The 23,789-nt window shown below is 44.4% G+C and overlaps 1 protein-coding gene across 1 annotated transcript in view; it reads right to left on the bottom strand.

The window, feature by feature from the left end:
• ttc28 (tetratricopeptide repeat domain 28) overlaps nucleotides 1-23,789 on the bottom strand; it is a 301,137-nt gene that overhangs the window by 86,611 nt on the left and 190,737 nt on the right. The window contains exon 5 of the mRNA XM_083904827.1: nucleotides 23,446-23,576. Within this exon, the coding sequence (XP_083760953.1) occupies nucleotides 23,446-23,576 (131 nt within the window). The remainder of the gene's footprint in view (nucleotides 1-23,445; nucleotides 23,577-23,789) is intronic.

Below are 23,789 nucleotides of genomic sequence, written 5' to 3'. Positions count from 1 at the left end.
TGGTCCAAAATTTGACAAAAACATCATACTTATACTTTGTCGACCGAAATTTAAAAAAAAAATTGACCAAAAAGTTTTGGTCCAAAATTTGACAAAAACATCATACTTATACTTTGTCGACCAAAATTTTTTAAATAAAATTGACCAAAATGTTTTGGTCTAAAATTGACAAAAACGTCATACTATACTATGTCGACCTAAATGTGAAAAAAAAAATTGACCCAAAATTTTTGGTCCAAAATTTGACAAAAACTTCATACTATACTATGTCGTCCAGAATGTGAATTTTTTTTTTTTTTGACAAACTGAGTATAGCATGTTATGGCAACCTAAGGAAGTGATTTCAATGAAAACAAAGTGAAGACCGGCCAAAATGTCCTCACTTTGTAAAAATGACCTCACTTTGTTGGTTAAAAACCCTCACTGGTCCTCAGTATGCTGCAAGTACAAGAACACACACACACACACACACACACACGACTCTGCTCTTTAAATCTGAGGGAAAAGGGAGCAACACATCCTCATGGACAATGATGCATGAGGTGGAGCTCAGAAGAAAGAGAGCGACGGGGAAAGATGTTTACCAAAACACTCTGCAGGGACTGTGTGTTGCAATTTGAAATGCAGATTTTGTCTGGAATCGCAACGTTGTTGTTGTTGTTTTGAGGTCACGCGATGCAAGACGGAGGGATTTTCCAGTGGAGGAGGAGGAGGAGGGAGGAGCCGCCACGGCGAGGACGTAGAAGATGAAGATGTAAGAAGAAGAAGGATGAAGAAGGGCGCTCCAGGTGCTGAAGAGCAGATGTGACACATGAGCACCAAATGTGCAGAAAAGGGGAAAAAAACAAACCAAAACACCGGTGTGGCTTCAAAGTGTCTGTGTTTAAATTGGCCTCTTCACTCTGGGGTGACAGAGCAATCACCGCCCCACTTTTCTGCTCTGCCACGAAGTGACAGGATGTCGCCCGTTCACAGTCAAAACACGGAGCGGACTTCTGCTTCAACAATGGTGGAAAAAAAATAAAAATAAAGAGTCAAGGAAAAAGAGTCGGTGGATTGAGAGAGGGGAGGAGAGGGCGAGCGGCACAGCTGAGCCCGGCCAACACAAACATCTATTACATGACTCATCCTCCATCTGCAGGAACAACTGGATCAGGACTCAAGTGAGGTGGACTGAAACCAGACCTGCACAAAAACACACTGGGTGGGGTTTCCATCAGCCAGAAGGAGGCTGGAAAAGATGGAATAAAGGTAAAAAAAAATAAATAAATGTAAAGAAAAAATCAAATAAATTAGAAAATTTTTACATTTAAGAAGCTGAAATGCTCAAGGTTAGGGTTAGGTTAGGGTTAGGTTAGCGTCACTTGGTGCAGTTTGCGTACAATGTCGGCCATGTTGGCAGGAGAAGCTTCTTAAAAATGAACGCTACCACTTTGACTGCCAACTATAAATTGACGGAGATTAAGCGTTATATGTCACAGAACCTTAACCTTTTTTTTTAACCGACATTATCAGAATAAAACAAGTCTTTTTTTTTCACCAACATTATCAGAATAAAACAAAAGTCTACACATGCGCGCGCAGAGCGCTAGGTGTCACATGACTCGGTTTGCGTACACGGACGCCCATTTTTGCAGGAAAAGCAGCAGAACTTTAAATCCACAGATATCGAGCAAATACATATCGCAGAACCTTAACCTGAACCTGATGTTATCGGAATAAAATGAAAGTCTACATACTGTCCACGCACGGAGCGCTAGGCGTCACATGATTGCGTGCGTACGCGGGCGGCCATGTTGGCAGGAAAAGTTTTGTAAAAACGAACAGCACCAGAACTTTAAATCCACGGATATCGAGCGATATATCGCAGAACCTTAACTTGAACCTTATCGGAATAAAATAAAAGTCTACATACGCGCACACAGAGCGCTAGGTGTCACGTGACTCAGTTTGCTAACACGGGCGGCCATGTTGGCAGGAAAATCTTCTTAAAAACGAACGGCACCGGTTTGACTGCAAACTTTGAATCCACGGAGATTAAGAGATATATCGCAGAACCTTAACTTGAACCTGACCTTATCGGAATAAAATAAATGTCTACATATGCACACAGAGCGCTAGGTGTTACATGACGCAGTTTGCTTACACGGGCGGCCATGTTGGTAGGAAAATCTTCTTAAAAACGAACAGTGCCAGAACTTTAAATCCACGGATATTGAGCGATATATTGCGGAAGCTTAACCTGAACCTGACATTGTAGGTAATAAAACAAAAGTCTACACATACGCGCACAGAGCGCTAGGCATCACATGACTCCATTTGTTTACACGGACGGCCATGTTGGCAGGAAAAGCTTCTTAAAAATGAACGGCACCGGTGCAAGCTTTGACGGCGAACTTTAAATCCACGGAGATCGAGCGATACATATCCCAGAACCTTAACCTGACCTTATCGGAATAAAATGAGTCTACATGCGCACGCAGAGCGCTAGGTGTCACGTGACGCAGTTAGCTTACACGGGCGGCCATGTTGGCGGGAAAAGCTTCGTAAAAATGAACGGCACCGGTGCGAGCTTTGACGGCGAACTTTAAATCCACATAGATAGAGCAACATTATCGTAGAACCTTAACCTGAACCTGACCTTATCTGATTCCTTACAACACCGCCACCTGCTGGTCACGAGTATGGAAACGGCTGGAATGCACATTATTCCAGACGTGCTGGATCTTCAACTGTCCTTCATTCTACCCTGGAGAAAACGTCACCGTCTCAATCAAAGCGCAAATCGGAATTGGAGTCCGTTTCAATTTTTGTCGTCGTGCAAACAAACAAGGGTTCGATTCAGACGGAGCTGGCTTTACCGTTCCAAAGTGTAGCGTCATACTGTGCCATGATGGAAACAACATCTATAGTTTGTGTAGTTTGTGTAGCGCAGGTTTAATGACCCACTGACCCAGACATAAAACCCTGTTGGTGCAGCCTCTGCTGATCACCGCCAACATCATCCTCTCTGTGTGTGTGTGTGTGTGTGTGTGTGTGTACATGTACGACACAATACTGCATCGGTCTGCAATAAACAAAAGCTCATCATCTCCGGGAGTCGCGAGGTTCCAGCACAGGCTCGGGACGACATCCGACCATAAAACGACTCGGGGCGAACATGTGCAAACACCACAAACGTCTCACGACGCCCCCTCAACAGCTCCCCCTTTGTCTCCGCCGCGCCGCTGATGAAACCTCTACCCACTGCGAACTTCAATCACGCCGGGGAAAACGAGTAAGAGACGCGCGGCGGGCCCCCGACAGTGTCATTAAGCCTGTCGCTCAGTTCCCCCCCCCCGGGGTCGCGAGGAAGAGGGAAAGCGCCGGCGGCTTCCTTCGCTGAGCCGCGTCGCCCCGAACGACACCCCGAGGTACGGCACTGTCTCCTCCCGTAGCACCGACTCCTGCGTCTGACACCGACATAATGAAGCTACTTCTCTTTGCGATTATGGGATTTCTGCCTTGAATTTACACACAGCCTCGAGAAGACAGACGGAGTTCGTTCATGCTCTAACGACGGAGGAAGAAGAAGAAGAAGAAGAAGAAGACGGCGGCGACGCTCAGTTCACAGCTTCACTGTCGCTTTAAAGGGGAGCAAAAATAATTCACAAGAAACTGTTTGAACCCTCAACAGAACTCAATATCGCCGATCATTTAAATGCATTTTGTTTCCTGTATCAATTCATGTGTCACATGTCATGTGATATAACGTGTAGTACATCATATCGTGTCGTGTCACATCATAATGTGTCGTATGACGTATATATATATCACGTGTTATAACATAAAACAGCGCAGTAATTGTGCAAATCCATCGCCATATCTATTTCCTATGTCATATCATGTCCTAACATATCATATAAAATCATATATGGTGTCATGACACGTTACATATATTATATGTTAGGATATCATATATACTGGTTTATAATATGTCATCATAAAATGTCTATTTCCTGTATCATATCACGACATATTTCATATCACACATGAAATGTACACACATCATCGTAATTGTCATTGCACATCAAATCGTGTTTTATTGTATCATAAGATATGATATCATGACAAATACCATGCTACAATATCATAAATCATGGTATATATGTTGTATATTTTGTCATATTATATATTATATATTATATCAAAGGATATCGTATAATGACATACTATCATATAATATGTTGTAATTAATTTTGTGGGACGTATGAAATGAAAATATTATTTATTTTATTTTATTTTGCAGATTAACAATTAAAAGTTTACAGGGACAGAATTTACAGGCGAAGCTACGAGATGCATTCAAGGAACGTCACACACTCCACAACGACCGATGCTGCTGCCACCTTGTGGTCAAAGACACGTCTAATATCAATAATTAGCTCGTCAACGTCGGTAAAGTCGACAATTCCAAGTATGTGACCAGTAAATGCTACAGTCTGTGATGCTGCCACCTTGTGGTTATAAATGCACAAGTCATTTTGAGGCTAGAAGTATGAAATTAAAACGTTATTGTTGTTTTTTATGCTGCAGAGGAACAAAGTTTACAGAGGCAGAATTTACAGGAGAAGCTACGAGATGCATTCAAGGAACGTCACACACTCCAAAACGACAGATGCTGCTGCCACCTTGTGGTCAAAGACACGTCTAATATCAATAATTAGCTCGTCAACGTCGGTAAAGTCGACAATTACAAGTATGTGACCAGCAAATACTACAGTCTGTGATGCTGCCACCTTGTGGTTATAAATGCACAAGTCGTTTTGAGGGTAGAAGTATGAAATTAAAACGTTATTGTTGTTTTTTTTGCTGCAGAGTAACAAAGTTTACAGAGGCAGAATTTACAGGAAAAGCTACGAGATGCATTCAAGGAACCTCACACTCCACAACGATGGATGCTGCTGCCACCTTGTGGTCAAAGACACGTCTAATATCAATAATTAGGTCGTCAACATTGGAAAAGTCGACACTAACAAGTATGTAAACCAGTAAATGCTGCTGTCTGTGATGCTGCCACCTTGTGGTTATAAATGCACAAGTCGTTTTGAGGGTAGAAGTATGAAATTAAAACGTTATTGTTATTTTTTTATGCTGCAGAGGAACAAAGTTTACAGGGACAGAATTTACAGGAGAAGCTACGAGATGCATTCAAGGAACGTCACACGCTCCAAAACGACCGATGCTGCTGCCACCTTGTGGTCAAAGACACTAATATCAATAATTAGGTCATTGGAAAAGTCGACAATAACAGGTATGTAAAGCAGTAAATGCTACAGTCTGTGATGCTGCCACCTTGTGGTTATAAATGTAATATATATAAAGTCGATTTGAGGGTAGAAGTATGAAATTATTATATCGTTGTTGTTTTTTTATGCTGCAGAGTAACAAAGTTTACAGGGACAGAATTTACAGGAGAAGCTACGAGATGCATTCAAGGAACCTCACACTCCACAACGACCGATGCTGCTGCCACCTTGTGGTCAAAGACACGCCTACAAAATGACATATTACAAGTATGTAGCCAGCAAATGCTGCCGTCTACGATCTATAAAACACAATCCAGCGTTTTTATCTTCTTTACTATCACAAATTCACAGGTTTTTTTTTGCTCACTCCTTCATATCAAACATACTGTTGATCGTGTGAGACGTGAAATCCCATCATACATGTTCCCACATGTGGTGAACACACTCACACACACACACACACACACATGATAATCCGCAGCGTTGCTGTCAGCGGCTGCTTGGCGTGATTGGCCTCTGTGGAGCTGCAGCGTCTCTCATCATTAACTCTTCAGAGGATCACACTTCTCTAATCACGCTAAGCTCCTCTGAACGGCCATGAAGTCAAAAAACGTGATCACGCACATATTCACAAAGGCCTCCACACTCATTATACACACACACACACACACACACACACACACACACACACACACACACATGCAGCAGTGAGAAAAACCTGATTTACAAACTAATTATAGCCATTTTTCCCCGTGAACATTATGACAAGAAATCACTTGTATAGTCACACGGTGTCATTTTTGAAACACGTAACATGTCACTTTTTATACACTTTCAGGCTTCACGGTCGTGTTATTGTGCAAAAAAATCCACTTTTTTTTTGGTGCAAAGTTAGTGCTCTGATGTGAGTCACCTTCAATAAAAAAAAAAAAAAACCCCGTCAGGGTCGTGGTTCGGTTCCAAGTCTGCGTTGAATCCCCGGTGCTTTGTGGGTAATTATCAGCTGTCCAGCTGTCACACTTTCAAAGGGAATTTAATAAATCGCAAAAACTCTCAAGTGACACACACACACACACACACACGCAACAAACAAACTTCTGTGGCCTGTAACCACTGAACCATAACTCTCAGAATATGATTTTGTTTTTTTCTTCACCCCCCCCCCCCCCCACACACCCCCCCCCCCTCCGCTGGATCCTACGAGCGCAGGAAAATACAAACAATACGATAAATTCAATAGAGAATCCACATGTGGGGGTGTAACGCCGTGTTCTGCCCGCCTTCCTGCCAAGAACTGCACGCCCATGGCAGCAAAACACACACACACACACACACAGCACACACACACACACACACACACACACTCTGTCAGGGGGGAACACACGTGAATTCAGCCCTGCACAGAACTCAATGATTCAATTATTCAAAACAGTAACACAGGCATTATTTCTTTATTTTTTTTTATAAAGTCCAGAGTATTCAGCTCCAAATCTTTACTCTGAACATGAAAGCAGTAATATAGAAGTTATATATATATATATATATATATATATATATATATATATATACAGTGACATGATTGATGTAAGATTTAGTTGAATTACGGACATTTTTAGTCAAACACGAGGCCAAAATGTGATATTTGCTGCGGCAAAAGTTGTTTGTTTTTAGTTCAGACGACGAAAAAGACCACAGAAGAAATGTTCATTTTCGGCACCAACGTATATCATCACTATTATTTCACTATCCCTTCTGTCCCCCCTTTTTTTACCTTTCACCACAACCTGTCTAGGCACATGGCAGCACATCTTTGAGCCTGGTTCAGTCAGACATTTCTTTTTTGTCGTAGTCCGTCCGCCTTAATCGTACGCATCTAACGTTGGGTCGGATTATTAACGTTAGATATTTACATTTATAGATATTTTGTCGGATGTAGACGGGGGGGGGGGAAACTTCCAGGGGGAAAGAGTTCCAGATGAGACAAGCTTTTAACAGGAAGAACATGTCTGACAGAAGATGTGCGGCCGTCTGCCTAGACAGGTTGTGGTGAAAGGTAAAAAACGGGGGACAAGAACTCACTCGCTCCAAAACTCAGTAGCCAATCAGCAGGCAGCTTCCTAAGCCCCGCCCACGATCAGAATCGCAAACAAAAAAACTACGCCGCAAAGAACACATTTTCAAACAAATAAAATACAATATTTGAGTGTTGTTTGCTTCTTAAAACGTGTTGACACAAATCTAATTCCATACACTAGGGGGCAGTAGTGGTTCTTTTCTTTATTAATAATAAAGTCGGAATTTACATCCCCGACAAAAACTCAGCGTACGAAACCCAAGACGTCCAAACCTTAGGGGCCAGTGGCTTCGATTACACCTGCCGACAGCAACAACATCAACCTATACTTTTCAGGAATATACCAACGCGCTGACTTTACCTCTGGGTCGTCTCCTGAATATTTCACTACCTGAATTCTTCTCGGTCCCTTTCTATAAGACGGGCGAGTTCAAGAGCTTTTTTTTCTCTGAGGTTGATGTGTAGCCGAGGTAAGGCCTGTCTCAAGCGTTATTTAGAGACCATACTCTGTGTGTGTGTGTGTGTGTGTGTGTGTGCTGCAAGGTCAATTATAAACAGAACCCGTAGGCCTCCTTCCCCTTCGCTAAGATGGAGCACTTTCATTTCACTCACTCGGGGCCTCGTATATTTTTCTCTCCGTTTTATTGCTTTTTTCTCTGAGAGCTTTCCACAAAGACACATTCCACCTCCTCGCACACAGACACAGGGCTGATGTCCAGAAAAAGGCACTGGACGGATACTGTGCCACTGGGACGGGAAGCGCTGACATCGCCGTAACCCCGGCACAAAAGCTGAAGATGTGAGACCGGGAGAGAGTCGAGGAAGTGTCGGGGAGCTGTTAGCAAAGCGAAGGAGCTGCAGGTTCGATCCCCGCGACTTTGGCGTAAAGTCTCGCAAAGAAGACTGCGGTTACCACAGCTACAGTACGTACATATATATATATATATATATATATATATATATATATAAAGCAAACATCAATAGACTTGTGACCGCGCTGACCTCACTCTCTCTCCCCCCTCAGAGACGCCTTGTTCTTTGGTAATAGAGAAACCATTCACAGGCGTCTGAACTTCACCTTTATCTCCGAGGAACAAGCTCGTCCGACGTTCAACAGCTGGGACGGATGGATCGACGGCGAGCGGCGAGGACGGATCCCGGATCCTGCCCGAGACTTTACTCGCGTAAAGGTCAGCGGACGGGCAGCAGCAGGAGGAGGAGGAGGAAGTGGTGTGAACATCAAAATGTCTCGACCGCTGATCCCCCATCAACGCAGTAAAATCAATACAAATGTTTTGTTGTTTTTTGGACTAAAACTGAGGCGCTGGATCCTTACCCTCGCCCCTTATTGTTTTGCACCTGTACTGTACATACAATATGTATATATATATATGCATACATGTATATATATGTATATACTCCCCTGCTTCATTTGACATTTTGTTAGCATTCCAGCATTCAATAGAGAGAAAGAAAACACAAGCTTTTTGTTTTTGTGCTAAACTTACAGGAAAAGCTACGAGATGCATTCAAGGAACCTCACGCACTCCGTCCGACGAGCAACGATGCTGCCTCCTTGTGGTCAAAGACACGTCTAATACATAAAGGTGCCACATGTACGAATGTGGCCAAAAACGGTTGCTATATTAAAATTCAAAACACCGAAGTCTTTTATGTTTCGTTTTCTGACGTAACTGGCAACCCGTGGTTGCTCGGCAGCTTAGACTCTACTGACTGCAATGGTTGGTAGACGGCAGTAGGTGGCGCCACATGACGCCAAAACATGATTTGCAGTTTGCAAAAAACATTTTTTAATGCAAATATTTTGTCTGTACTGTTGTTGTTGGTGAGTTCAGTTTGTTATATGAACATTATTCCTGAGTCTCTGTGACATATTAGGAGGATTTTATGATTTATTACATAATGCACCTTTAAGTATTACAAGTATGTATTTCTTAGCACACCTTCACGCTGCTGTCCTGTCCTAACATATATATACAGTATATATACGTAGATTTTGAGGGTTTTTGATACGTTTAAAGACATTTCTTAAACAATGCTGTAATTAAGGAAAACAAAAAATTGGGCGGGTGAAATTCATAATACTGTCTGACGGCTGTTTGGAAGTAAACTATGCAACATGTGACACAAATTCTGTCCGAGATCAGCTTTGAAATAAAGTCAAAATCAGCTAAAACCATCAGCCTGTAACAGAGAATGTTTGCATAGTACTTAATAGTTTAGCTCCTCTCTTTCTCTGGATGTCGGCAGCTTTTCAGCATCATCAACAGCGACCGATAGACGTTTCAACGTCAATCGGAAAAAAACCTTTTTCCCACAATCGCACGGACTAATCGGATCCGATAATTGCTCGGATGAGTAGAAAAAGGCTTTTGGGCCCAAAGGAGAACACTGCAGGTCCACACCAGTGGTCTTTGACCTCAGCTCCTGATCACCACTTAGCTTAGCATTTAGCTCTGAAAGGTAAACAAACGGCAACATCGACGTAACGCTGCACAGAGCGCGTCTTACAAATGCTAATGTCCGCCAGGCTGTTGACGCCGAGGGAGAGCGTGGACTCGTCCTGTCGCTGACGTGATTCATGTGTGTGTGTGTGTGTGTGTGTGTGTGTGTGGACACGTGAAATCCCCCGTCGTCCACCGATGTAGGTTTCTGTGTTACTGTAGCGAAGGTAGCGCGAGATACAAGTAGGTCTCACAGTAGCTTAAATCAACCGGCTCCGCCCTCGTCACTGGAGACACACACACACACATGTTCGATAAACACACACACACACACACACACACACACACACACGCACACACACACACACACACACACACACACACACACACAGTGCCCTTTTCTCTGCTTGCCTTCATAATAACCACCTTCAGCGGTTCCTCCCTCCCTCTCTTTCCCTTGCTCCTCGTCTCCTTCATTAAAATGGACTTCCTAAAGCCTCCATTCGTCTTGCTGACAGCTCCGCTATCGATCGGGCTGGAGAAAGAAAGCGGTCGGGGCGGGGGGGGGGGGGGGGGGGAGCAGGGATGGTGGATGTGGGGATGCAGCTCCAGAGCTCTAAATGGCTCTCTGGCTGGCCTACATGAAGATCGGACTGGACTGAGGCCCGGAGACAAGGAGGAGGAGGAGGTCGTGCCAAGGTTCTGACAGGAGGTCTGGTCCCAGGTCTGCCTTTACGGTCACCGCCCGAATAACACTTTAGCTGCCCCCCCGATGGCCTGGATTACAATTTGAATGACACCGGAGTCACCGGGCTCGGTCAATGAATTAATCACAGACTCAAAGACACGAGACGACCTCCTCTCCATGACTTGCAAACTCCCTTTGGAAGAAGAGCCGGGCGTCGTTAGGGTTAGGATTTTTTATCGATATCGATGTCGCTCGTCTCAAGGACAGACTCTACAGTCCACTAACGCAGAGCGATGATTTGCGCGGGACGATTTGTGAATATCGGAGATAAATAGCGGAGATCTGAGTCACAGTTTTTGTTTCGCCTAATCTCCACAGCACAGATGACGTTTTTTTACGCCACATGCCCTTTCATGACACAACCGTCCCATTGACCCCCGGAGTGGATCCACTGGATGCGGACTGGAGTTAGTCGAGCGTGTCAAATGAACAGCTGTTTCTCTTTGGAAAACCCCCCCCCCCCCCGCCAAAAAACAGGTCTTAAAGATTTTATGGAGTGATCTTTGAGGGTCAGCGAAAGGTGTTCGAATCGGCGTTTCTGGTCTCGACTCGTCGGTACTAAAATGTATAACGTCCAACAGACTGCCGGGCCACCGATTGGTCAGAGAGTGTCGTCGCTGGAAGAGTCGTGAGCGCGACGTGCGACGCGAGAATCGAAGCAGACGACGTCCAACTGTAGATCGGTTAAAAAAGACGGAAAACAATAACGTTAATCTCCAACATTTAGCAAAGGAAATGTCTGAAATCGGCAGACATCGACGGGTCGTTCTTGACGATTAAAAGGAAGAAAATGTGCATCAGAGAACAACATGTTTGTCTTCCCTCTCTCTGTGTTCAGGCGTTTTTCAGGATTCTTTCCTCTCCGGGGGCTCGCAGTCAAAAATTAGCCCCCACAAACCCGGCTGCTACAAGCCGCGTAATGGAAACGCTGCAGTGCTTTGTGTAAATTGAAGTGCTCACAGTTGGGAATTTGGGTAATTTGTCTGGAATATTACACCTTGTCGCTCTCTCTAAGCCCCCCCCCACCCACCAACCCCCCCACACCCCCCCTTCCCTTGGTTTTCGCTGCTCCAATCAATGGCGATGCAGAGCGACGACAGATTAGATCACAAATAAACAGTGACACGGTCGCGGGAGACTCCATCGCTCTGCGCTCCGTGCACTCTATGATTATAGATGACAGCCAACAGACGCGTAGACGGTGCTCAGCGGAGGGAGGCGGGGGTCCGCCGGGGCTCACCGGGGGCCCCCGCTGCACCGCAGGACTCCGACGACGACGACGGCGACGACGACGCCGCGGAGATTTTCAGACGATTAGGAAAATCAGACATCCGATCATTAATCTCAGGGCAACGGGATTCATGTCAGATGATGAGCGAGATGAAAAGAGATTATTGTCGACTTAAGGGCTGACGATAAAAGGGGTGGGGGGGGGGGGGCGTGGCCTTGAACGTCGTACGTCACGTGACTTTGACTGAAACGAAGGCTCAATCCATTCCGCTGTAGCTGCTACGACCGAGAGCTGGTTTTTAAATGGATTTTCCTCACGGGGGTCAATACAACAAGTATCTGGACAAACATATTTATATTCATTCATTCATTGTTTACCACTTTATCGTCCGCACGAGGGTCACGGGGGGTCAGTGGAGACAATTCCGGCTGACACGGGGTGAAGGCGGGGTCACAGGTCGTCAGTCCGTCACAGGACGAACACAATTTAGAGCCAGTCGATTCAAAACCGGCATCCCAAAAGCAACCTCTTATACATTATACAGACTTTGTAACTGAATCATTAGAATCAGTTGAAAAAGATCTGTTATTTGCACAAATCTCATTCCATACCTTTGACCATAAAGAACCTACGAGAGACTCAGGACTTTTCAGATTACCAAGAACATTGACAACACTGATTGAACCGTGCTGCAAACTTGTAGTATAGACAACTTTGTCGCTATATTTAGCGAGTATTGAGACCCCTCTACCGACTGGCGACAAATCCATTCAAAAGCACGTGGAACGAAAACAAAAACAGATCATTTTTTTTCTCCATTTTGCAGCACGTTCCTCACGTTTGTGCTAATTTACCTAATCCCCCACATATCTGCATGTTTTTGCATGTTCTTGGACTGTGGGAGCAGAACGTGTGAACTCCATGCACGAAAGGCAGCCAACCCACTGTGTAATATATAAATATGTAAAATAAAAGCATATATAAATGAAATATTTTGCGCTAGAGAATGTGAGTGAAAAAAGTCACAAACTACAGCTTTAAAATAATGGATTTTTTTTTTGCTCCATAAAAAAAAGCTGCCACAGCGCAATTTTTTTTAAAGCCACCGTCCTGGTGCCAGGGCCACGGTGGGGGGGGGGGGGGGGAAGAGAGGAAGCTGAGGTGGTGGAGAGAGGGAGAGCGAGAGTAGAGCAGCAGTCGATATAACGGCAGTCATTCATCTCTCTGACAGGTTTTCCAAACGCACCACCGGGGGAAACACAAAGCTGCGTCACCTCGAAAAATGCAGCACATGTGCGACTGCACACGGCTCTACATGCATGTGCGCACATACACACACACACACACACAGAGAGACACTAAGTCGCGACATTATACCGTTACGTTACAACCTGAACAAGCACAAATCACAGCCACGGGCGTCACACACACACACACACACACACACACACACGTGCTGATTTGCCAAAACAACACGCGTGTGCTGATAAACCTGCAGAATGATGTCATTCAGCTCTGAGACATTTTCTGTTATTAAAAAAAACATTGGTGCAGGATTCACTTATAATTCCATTATAGCGTTCTGCTGTAATGGATCTGAAATGATCTGCACCTTCTCACGACCAAATCTGAGCGTCACAGGTTACTTCAGGGAGAACGAGAGAGGGGGGGGGGGAAACGTCTCATGCTGCAAAGAAACCTCAAAAATAAAGACAATAGCGATATCAGTTTCAGAGTTGGAAAGATCGCCTCGATCGCCAAACTAGTGCGTTTGTTTGAGCCAATAATCCAGTGATTTTGTCAAATACCGATGCAATATTTTGTATCAGCTCATCTCAAACTAAGATTCTTTTGCTAATGCAACCCTGTGAAACTCCACAAACCCGAACCCTAACCCTAACCCTAACCCAGCAGTGCTTGTCGTGCAGCCACTACTGAAGGTCTTATCCACACGGGAACAGAAACTGAACGACATTTTACACTTTCCTTCTTAAGAATCTTCCCGTTAACGTGGCGTCTTTTCAAGAAATGTCTTCAAAGACACGAAAGACCCCACCAAAAATGACTCAAACTGCTGAAGCAGGCACAAAAAATACACCAAAAAAATGGAGAAGAAGCAACCAACGTTTTCACAAATTCGTCTAAATCCGTTCGGTACACTGTCAGAAATAAGGTTTTCCAAGAGGGGGGGGGGTCCTTATACAAGGGCTGAGGTTCTACCTTGGAACCATTTGCTTCTGAAAAACCATTTTCTTCAGGAAAGGGTGTTTTCAAGGGTTCCTGGTAACACTAACGGTTCCAGTAAGAACCATTTTGATACAGAAAACCCTTTAAAACCCAAGAACCCTTTTAAACCCTATGAGGACAAGCTGAAGAACCTTATATGGTTCTACTTAGCGCTTTTATTTCTAAGAGTGTAGAGCGAGTCTTCTTTCAAATGGAAGGTTGTGGGTTCAATGCCAGACTCCAATAGCCTACATGGGTGAATGGCAAAACTGTAGTAGTAAAAAAACGCGATATAAATACAAACCATTAACCATTTACAACGTTTAAACTGCTGTGTTGTACATTTTGTGATAAGCAATACTGTTTTTTTATGATCCTCATAGTTAATGTTTCTACACGGATGTTAAAATACTTGTTTATGATCTAATACGTTTTCAATTTTTGACCGTATCTGCAGCTGTAACACCGTCGATTGTGTTGCTAGCTTATCTTTTCTCAAGAATCAACCATTTGTCCAGCTTTAATGGGTATTTATGGTCAATAAAATGCACATGTACAGGACATATGACATTGCTATACACACACACACACACACACACCCTTGTTTCCCGGTCACGGCCCATTGGCCGACGCCTGGCGTCCATCTCTCATGATTCATGGCTAAGCGAGCTGCTGCTGCCGTAGAGCAGTTCTGAGCCACTGGGCCGAGCAGAGACTGTGTGTCATTAAGGCACAGCGGGGCCTGGTTGTGCTGTTAGAGACGCCGCTGAACCGCTGAACCACCGCGTGCACCGGTCCAACGCGACAGGAGTGGGAGGGGGGGGAAGGAGGAGGAAGGGCCCAATGCTCACAGTGGTTTTACAGAAAGAACAACATCATCATCATCAGCTGAGTGCACTGCCCTCGCCCTGTTAACTTTTATCTGGTCGGACACTGTTCCTCTGCTGCCCAACGCAGCATTTCAGCTAAATTAGCTCCTCGATTCATCCCCAAAGCCTGTTTTCTTAATCACCAAAGGAGGGAGAGTTATATAGGAATGAAACATGGGTTGCCAAGTCCCGCCCACTCTACTGTTCTCTATTAGCATGTAATGGCTCCCACATCATCATGACTCCTGGCACTGGATGATATGAAAGTTTCCGGGTACGATTATTCGAGCCAAAGTAACTGTGATTTATTATATTATAGCAACAACTGAAGAACTGTTGTTGTATCAAATATAATTGTTAAAAATCTACATTTATTTGCTTTGTATCCAGGTATGTTGCCAAAAGAGTGTGAAAAATAATAGACATATATCATGTAACAAATAAACTAAAGTTTGGGGTCAACTATACAATTTCCTGGGCCGATTTCAGTGATTTTGGTGTCAAATGACAGGTAAAATATCAAATTAATAAATCAGAAATTCATTTTTATATCTCTTTCTGCCATTTTCTCCACATATTTTCGTTAATAATGTACAAAATATGCACAAACACAATTTATTTTTGGGCTAATCTGCTCGACTATGATGATATTTTTGGAATGTTAGCATTAGCGAGAGGGCAAAAAAAAACATAGGCATAGTCGTCACTGTCAAAAGAACCGTTGGATCGTTCCTTGAATTCATACACTCTTAGAAATAAACGTGCTGAGAAGAACCATATAAGGTTCTTCGGATTGTCCTCATTGGAGAACCCTTTTTGGCTTCAGGTAGAAGTTCCACCAAGAACCCTTTTAAAACCTTTTATGGTTCTTACTGGAACCATTAGTGTTACCAAGAACCTGAAAACCCTTTATTCAAGGAAAGGGTTTTTCAGAAGCAAACGGTTCCAGGTAGAACCTCAGAAGGACCCCTTTGGAACCCTTATTTCTAAATAAAGCTGGATAGCTAGTTAGCACATTATCCATTTATGTATATAGGAACCTACCTAGCTTACACATCATCTATATCTCACTCTAGCTAGCTAGGTTCCAGGTAGAACCTCAGCCCTTGTAGAAGGACCCTTTTGGAACCCTTATTTCTAAGGAAAGCTGGATAGCTAGTTAGCACATTATCCATTTATGTATATAGGAACCTACCTAGCTTACACATCATCTATATCTCACTCTAGCTAGCTAGGTTCCAGGTAGAACCTCAGCCCTTGTAGAAGGACCCTTTTGGAACCCTTATTTCTAAGGAAAGCTGGATAGCTAGTTAGCACATTATCCATTTATGTATATAGGAACCTACCTAGCTTACACATCATCTATATCTCACTCTAGCTAGCTAGGTTCCAGGTAGAACCTCAGCCCTTGTAGAAGGACCCTTTTGGAACCCTTATTTCTAAGGAAAGCTGGATAGCTAGTTGGCACATTATCCATTTATGTATATAGGAACCTACCTAGCTTACACATCATCTATATCTCACTCTAGCTAGCTAGGTTCCAGGTAGAACCTGAGCCCTTGTAGAAGGACCCTTTTGGAACCCTTATTTCTAAGGAAAGCTGGATAGCTAGTTAGCACATTATCCATTTATGTATATAGGAACCTACCTAGCTTACACATCATCTACTGTATATCTCACTCTCGCTAGCTAGGTTCCAGGTAGAACCTCAGCCCTTGTAGAAGGACCCTTTTGGAACCCTTATTTCTAAAGAAAGCTGGATAGCTAGTTAGCACGTTATCCATTTATGTATATAGGAACCTACCTAGCTTACACATCATCTACTGTATATCTCACTCTCGCTAGCTAGGTTACAGGTAGAACCTCATCCCTTGTAGAAGGACCCTTTTGGAACCCTTATTTCTAAGAGTGTAGATAGATCCTGAGGTCCAAGAATGACTGGCAGGGCTCCTCCTTGTGGCTCTTGAAAAATAAATCAGTAGGACTGTACGATGGCGAGTTAGACAGACCAGGGCTTTTTCATTTCCCCCTCGGCTCTGAGTTCTCAGGTCGTCATCACAGCCGTGAGCCTCCTACAGGATCCACACGGCGGCTGAAACTATTGCAGCGAGATAAACACACATGATGAAATAGTCCGTGTCACTTTCAGAGTGAAGGGAAAGTTTGAGCGAAGAAATTCCTCCGTGCAGATGGAGCAGCGAGAGAGCGAAGATAAACAAAGCGTAAGTAAGAGTTAAAAAAAAGCTTCAGAGACGGAGTAGAAGTTTGTTTGCGACTTCTTTTTTTTTCTTCCCCTCTTTTCCTTGATCGTGATTTCCATCTCATGGTGGAGAGAGTCAGCGGCGGAGACTCTCTTTTACATCACACGAGACGTAATTACAGAGCGCGGCGCTGCCAGTCCGCCTCAGTTTCTCCTAAACACCCAACACCACCAAATTAGGGGTTACCTCCCTCCAGTCAAACCTGCTATTTAAAAAAAAATGAAAACGTCACGGACCGAAAGAGAAAGAGAGAGAGAGAGAGAAAGAGCGACGGAGTTTAACAGCTTTGTTTCAAAAAATAAAATAAAAGGACAGACGAAGCCTTTGTTGGAGACGCTTTCTGGCAGGCGTCGGATTGAACCAGGTGTCGAAACTGGGACACAAAAAAACTTCCCCTATAAGAAGTTGGAAAAGGAACACACAAGAGTTCAAGAATAGTGTATTTATGTTCTATCTGCAGTTTATATGACAGCTGCAAATCTGCTGAGAATATTTCCAAAAGGCAGCGAGAGCGGAAAAAAGAAAAAGGGAAAACACTAAGGTTTCGCGCGTTCGCCGATGATCTCACCGTTTTCGCGCGCGGCTTCCAAAAGTAACCCGGGGGGGGGTCACTCGTGACAGAGCGCTCGCTAAGTCTTTCTTCCGACGTGATTTATTCGCGTCGCGAGAAACTCCGGGTCAGCGACGGTGCGACGGCGCCGGAGAAAGAAACAGGAACAGAAAAAGTACCTGCTTTTCTTTTGGCCCGAACACGGAGATTAAGCTAAAGCGTTTGCGCGGAGACTCCGTCGCTCGCGTAACGCGACCCGGATTCTGCTCTTCCTCGAGATTTATGGACGACGCTCGTCTCCGCTTCCTCCGCGACACGCAAAGGTCACCCTTTCACCGTGTAACGGAGACTACACAGGAATAATCCTGGATTGATTTATGCTTTCCTGTTAAAAAAAAAAAAGAATCTGCCAATTGTTGGAGGTTCTGGAGAAGAGTGAAGTTAAGTTGAAGGGATTTATTTGAACGTACTCGAGCGTACGTGACCCGACGCTACCTCCCGTTCTGAAGATCGCTCTTCAAAGATGACACAGATTATCAATCTGCCTGACGACGTTCAACACGATTCATTAGAATCAGGACGACGTGAACTCTCTGTGGGGAATAATCTGCCTCTGTCAGCTCCGTCATTATCCATATTCTGGTTCACACCAAGCTCTGAATGAAGACGATATATCGTTGTTTTTTGCTGTTTTGTCGGACTATGCCGTCGCGTACAGTATGTCGGATTGTTTGTCTCTTATGTGAGATGCTAAAACAGTTGGAAAACATTGGGTGAGGGACAAAAATATCATATTTACCCACCTGTTTTCTTTATTAGCTTGTCATGCTACATACTATATTTGCTTTGTACAGTATTTTACAATGGTAATCTACTTTATCACTGAGAACCTAGAGTAAGGAGAACAAGCAGCCGTGCTAACAGCTCAGCTAGCATATGTGCTAACAAGTTTCCTCACACCAGGCTCTGACTGACGTCATGCTACATGGCTAGTTGCATGATACAGTGTTTTACACTGATTTCACACAATTTAACTGAGAAACTGGGTGAACTAGCACAAGCAGACGTGCTAACAGCTTAGCTAGCATATGTGCTAACAGGTTTCCTCACACCAGGCTCTGACTGACGTCATGCTACATGGCTAGTTGCATGATACAGACTTTTACACTGATTTCATGCATTTCAACTGAGAAACTAGAGGAACTAACACAAGCAGCCGTGCTAACAGCTCAGCTAGCATATGTGCTAACAAGTTTCCTCACACCAGGCTCTGACTGACGTCATGCTACATGGCTAGTTGCATGATACAGTGTTTTACACTGATTTCACACATTTTAACTGAGAAACAAGAGGAACTAGCACAAGCAGCCGTGCTAACAGCTCAGCTAGCATATGTGCTAACAAGTTTAATCACACCAGGCTCTGACTGACGTCATGCTACATGGCTAGTTGCATGATACAGTGTTTTACACTGATTTCACACATTTTAACTGAGAAACTAGAGGAACTAGCACAAGCAGCCGTGCTAACAGCTCAGCTAGCATATGTGCTAACAGTCCAACTCTGAAACAAACTCTAATCTCTGTAGAATAAGAGTGAGCCTTTATTAAAGGGACTTTTTGTAAATCCTGACCTTTTACCTAAACCAGATGTCAACAATCAACATAACATGCGTGAGCTTACGGGAACCGATGAGGGCGAAACAACCTTAAAAGATAAAAAAAAATATATAAAAATGTGTATAATTACACACAAACATAAAAGCGGTATCAAGTTCACAGAGATCATTTAAATGCGTCTCTTAACATCTTCCAAGCTCTTTCAGCCACATGATCAAAACCTGCAGCCCCGGCAGAATCCCAAGCCCTCGCTCTCCCACGTCATATCAAAGCCACATGCTCCGCCAGGATCGTTTTTTTTACTTTAATTGAATCAAACACTTGCGCGCTGTGTATATGATTTCAGTAAACACTCGTGGAAACTCCTCATTTCTTCTCCTTCTTCTTCTTGTGTTTTTATTCCTGACGTCGTCGACTGTGAACACTGGATAATCCAGTCAGAAACAACATCCTGCTGCCGGCCTCTAGGAAGTGACCTCAGCTACAGAAAAGAAAGAAACAAAAACACCGGGCAGGAGTCGTAATGAGCTCTCCACCAGGCTCCAGTGTGTTCTGAGGGAGACCAGGTGGTGTGACACACACATGACTCTGATTAGGAGGCCTTGAGAGGGATGAGACGAGGAGGAGGAGGAGGAGGAGGAGGAGGAGGAGGAGGGAGGATCAGTTTTTGTATATGTTGCTGTATATGTATATGTAACTCTTTGTGTTGTTCAAGGACTTGAACCAGGCATCGGGACAATCTTGGCATCCGAGAGTGAAGCAGTTTGGGTATTGTTTGTGTCTAAGAGGCAGCAGCATGTGAGCAGCTCGAGCCTCCAGTGGCTCAAAGTGAAGCAGTTTGACGACAACAGACTGGTTCTCGTACACAAATTGAGACTTTGGGCCAATTCCAATTCCAATCTTAACCCTCAATCTTAACCCTCAAGCTCAATCCTTAATCTTAACTGGCCTCAAAACCAAGTGTTGAGGGTTATTTTGTCACTTAGAAATGGGACACCCCTTAAATGCAGATACGTCTTCAGACTGTAGGGGGCAGAATAACGCGAAAAGCTGCGTCCAGTCTGTCAACTCCAAAAAAGAAGAAGAAGAAGAAGAAGACATTTACGTCAGGATTATTTATCACGATCCGTTTGTCAGTCAAGTTATTAGGTTGTCAGTTAGTTATAAGATGATACTCATACAAATATTCAGCTGACAGTTACCACACACCACGACTTATTGAAAAGTAAACCATAACAAATTAGCTAGATAGCTATTGACAAAAGATTGTAAAATAAAAAATAAATGTTACGCAACAATGACGTCAGTAATCCATAATATGGGCCTAAACTAAGATAATACAATGGTTTTCATCATTTTTATATCTCTATTAACAAAGAAAATACTTCATTTGTAGCGTACTCGTTTCGCTGCTTTCGGCGCCATCTTTGTTCTGTCAAAACACGCAATGCATTCTGGGTAGCCCTTGCTCCCAAGGGTGGTCTCGGAAAAATCTCAATATTGAGGGCGATACAGCCCTTAAACTTGCTGTTTATGTAACCAGAAGCGTTCTCAGCAGTGGCTGAACTGTTTGTTTTCGAGCCTTCAGGGCTTCATAAACGAGGTAATGTCGCAGATACACACCAAAAAAAGAGCGTTAATTGGAACTTCCGGTCTAGGTCCGCTTTAACACATCTTTTTAAGGGATTTTTAAGTCTTTTTAACTTTAAACTACAGTTGGACATTGTTGGCTTTGATTTTCGCGTCGGACGTCGCGTTCACGACTCTTTAAGTGACGTCGCTCTCCGACCAATCGGTGGCCGGCAGGCTGTCTACGTCAGACTTTAGCATCGGCTCAGCCAGCTAGCTTGGAGTCGAGTGAAGTAGTGCTCGAACTGTATCGTGGAAAAGCGGCAAAATTGTTACGAAAAAGTGACGAAAAACTTAGTAAAACCGGAGAATATTATGGTATAATGGCACGTTCCAGTTGTGGACGGAAGTTTTTTGTCGTCTGAAGTCAACGGGAACACTCGAAATTCGTTGCAATTTCACAAATCCCAACGTAAGATGGCCGACACTCGCGCACAAACGCTGTATCTGTATGTAGCTGTAAGCGTTCACTGGCTTTACCATAGTTCAATGACTTAGTTTTTAAAGCAAATAAAAAAAAAAATGTTATGCTCAAAATATAAGCTAATTTCATTCATTTCCATAATTTTGCCACCTAGATTACGCTCTGCGTAATAAGCAAAGGCGGAGTTGGACATGTCCACTTTAGACACTTTAGAGATACTGTATATAAACTGGCAGCGTATTGACGTCAAATCAGTCAAATAATTGCGGCAGCTGCCCGGTGCGACCCTCAGAGTGGACATTCAGGACCTTTCCTGTCCCCTCTATGTGTCTTACAACATATTTAACCTCAGTTTTTACATGACAGAAGTTTGTTTTGGCTCTGATGTCTCCGCAGACTCACAATCGCACTTCTGACCCGCGACGGTTCCTCCCTCCGACTGTGGGAGGGAGGGAGGGAGGGAGGTATGTCGGGGGAACTCTGGCCTGGTTCCTTAAACTGTCCATTCCGTCCCCGGAGCATTGTGTTTTGCTTTGACTGGACTGATTAAATGTCTCCCGATATCAGGAGACACAAACATGCAGGGCCTCGTCGTCGGGCCTGGACGGGGAGGATAAGGAGTGAGCCGGGGGGGGTGGGGGGGGGGGGGGGTAACAGGAGGCCATTCTTCTCCCGGTGTGACGGGAATTGTGTTGGAACAAGCACCTGTCAGCCTCCCACCCCAACAATGACCACAGAGGTCAGAACCAGAGGGAGGAACAGAGGAGGACGGTCAGAAAAAGCAGATTAACGCGACTCTGTCTCCGTCTCTTCGCTCCAAACTCCAAACAACAACTCATCGAATTACGTCGCGCGTTAGAAACCCTCAGACTTACTGTCACGCAAACCGGATAAACATCTGCATAAAATCTGCATAAATGGTTTTGCATGGGTAATAAGGTGAAGCAGCTGCTGAGGCTATCCTCTTAGCCTATCCTCTTAGCCTTCCCTCCTCCCCCCCCCCCACGTCACCTTCATCCGTTCTACGCCAATTTTGAGAATAAATAAATAAAGACCAGACAAAGAGCAGCAGCATCTCTGTGTCCTTCAAACTCCACCTTGAGATTCACCCTCTGACTAAAAAAGGCACAATCACCGCTCTTCCGTCCGACCGACGAGACGCTCGGACAAAAAAAAGAACTTAGTAACCTCGATTTCTATTTTCGGGGGACGCGTCCGCACGTACGCTAGCGTCTGTCGTCGAGTGCGGAAACTCATTACGTTGAAGGTCCAGGTGTGTGGAATTTTAGAGAAAAAGTTTAGAGGTAAAACAGAGTCAATACTACAGCGGAACGACGCTAACGCTACCTTTGAAGGTATTCGTTACCTTTGAATGAAACGTTAGAATGTGCTTTGGGCAAAAAGGGCCTTGCTTTTACGCAACCCGCCATCCGAAAACAAACAAAACCAGCGAGAGTATCACCATTAGAGGTCACTAATTCTTGCACAGTGGACATTTAAATTGACTCCACCCCACATATCCTTTATTTTCCACGCAACAAGCTCCATTATTAGCAGTGCTGGGCACGTTAACGCCGCTAACGGCTGTTTACGAGACTCTCGGTTGTTAAAATGAGTCTCTGAAGTAACGCTAAACTTTCCAAACAGAGGCGCACATACGCAGTACACAGGTACGCTGGTTATTTGTAGCGCTAATAAACAGACCGTTGCAGTTCCACTATAGGTGCGCTAAAAGAGCTAACGCAGCTAACTGGTAAACAGAACATGGACTCCAGTGCCGTGGCAAACACGCCGTCACGTTTCGGTCAGTCATCATGGAAACGCTCCATGCGCTAACGTGCATTAGCGCGCATTAACGCTGTTAGCCACGTTAAACGTGTCCAGCACTAATCATTAGTTAACTTGGCAACTTCGGTCATTCTCCCAGGTTTTCGGTCACCGATTTACGGCAGCGCGACCCATCGCAAACCTCGAGTGACAGCATTTCAGACGTTGTGTTTTTTGTGCGATGCTACACGGGCGACGGACCGTAAACCCCCACGGCGCGACTCTGCCTCTTACCTCTCTGTCCTTTAGCTTCATGGCCAGAACCAGCTGGTTGCGGTGGTTAGTCAGCGCCTCGCGGTAGTTTCCCTTGGAGAAGAATGCCGAGCCCAGATTCCCATGAGCGCGGCATTCCCCTGTTTGGTCACCTGGACAGAGGAGGGGAGGGAAACAACCGAGGCAGAGTAATTACAGTCCGGCTCCACAAGATTGAAAAAGCAGCTGCTGGTGTTTATTTGACATCATCGCGCCGCGGCCACCACTTATGAAACATGTGATGCGATGAAGCCACATCTATGACACCGGAGCCTTGAAAGGGAACGTGGACGCTTGCGTGTTCTTCACAGTTGCAGCAGCTTCGC

The sequence above is a fragment of the Microchirus variegatus genome (assembly GCF_963457635.1).
Source record: "Microchirus variegatus genome assembly, chromosome: 18".
NCBI classification, from domain to species: domain Eukaryota; kingdom Metazoa; phylum Chordata; class Actinopteri; order Pleuronectiformes; family Soleidae; genus Microchirus; species Microchirus variegatus.
Note: the sequence above shows the minus strand (reverse complement) of the source record. Positions and strands in the feature narration are given on the sequence as shown.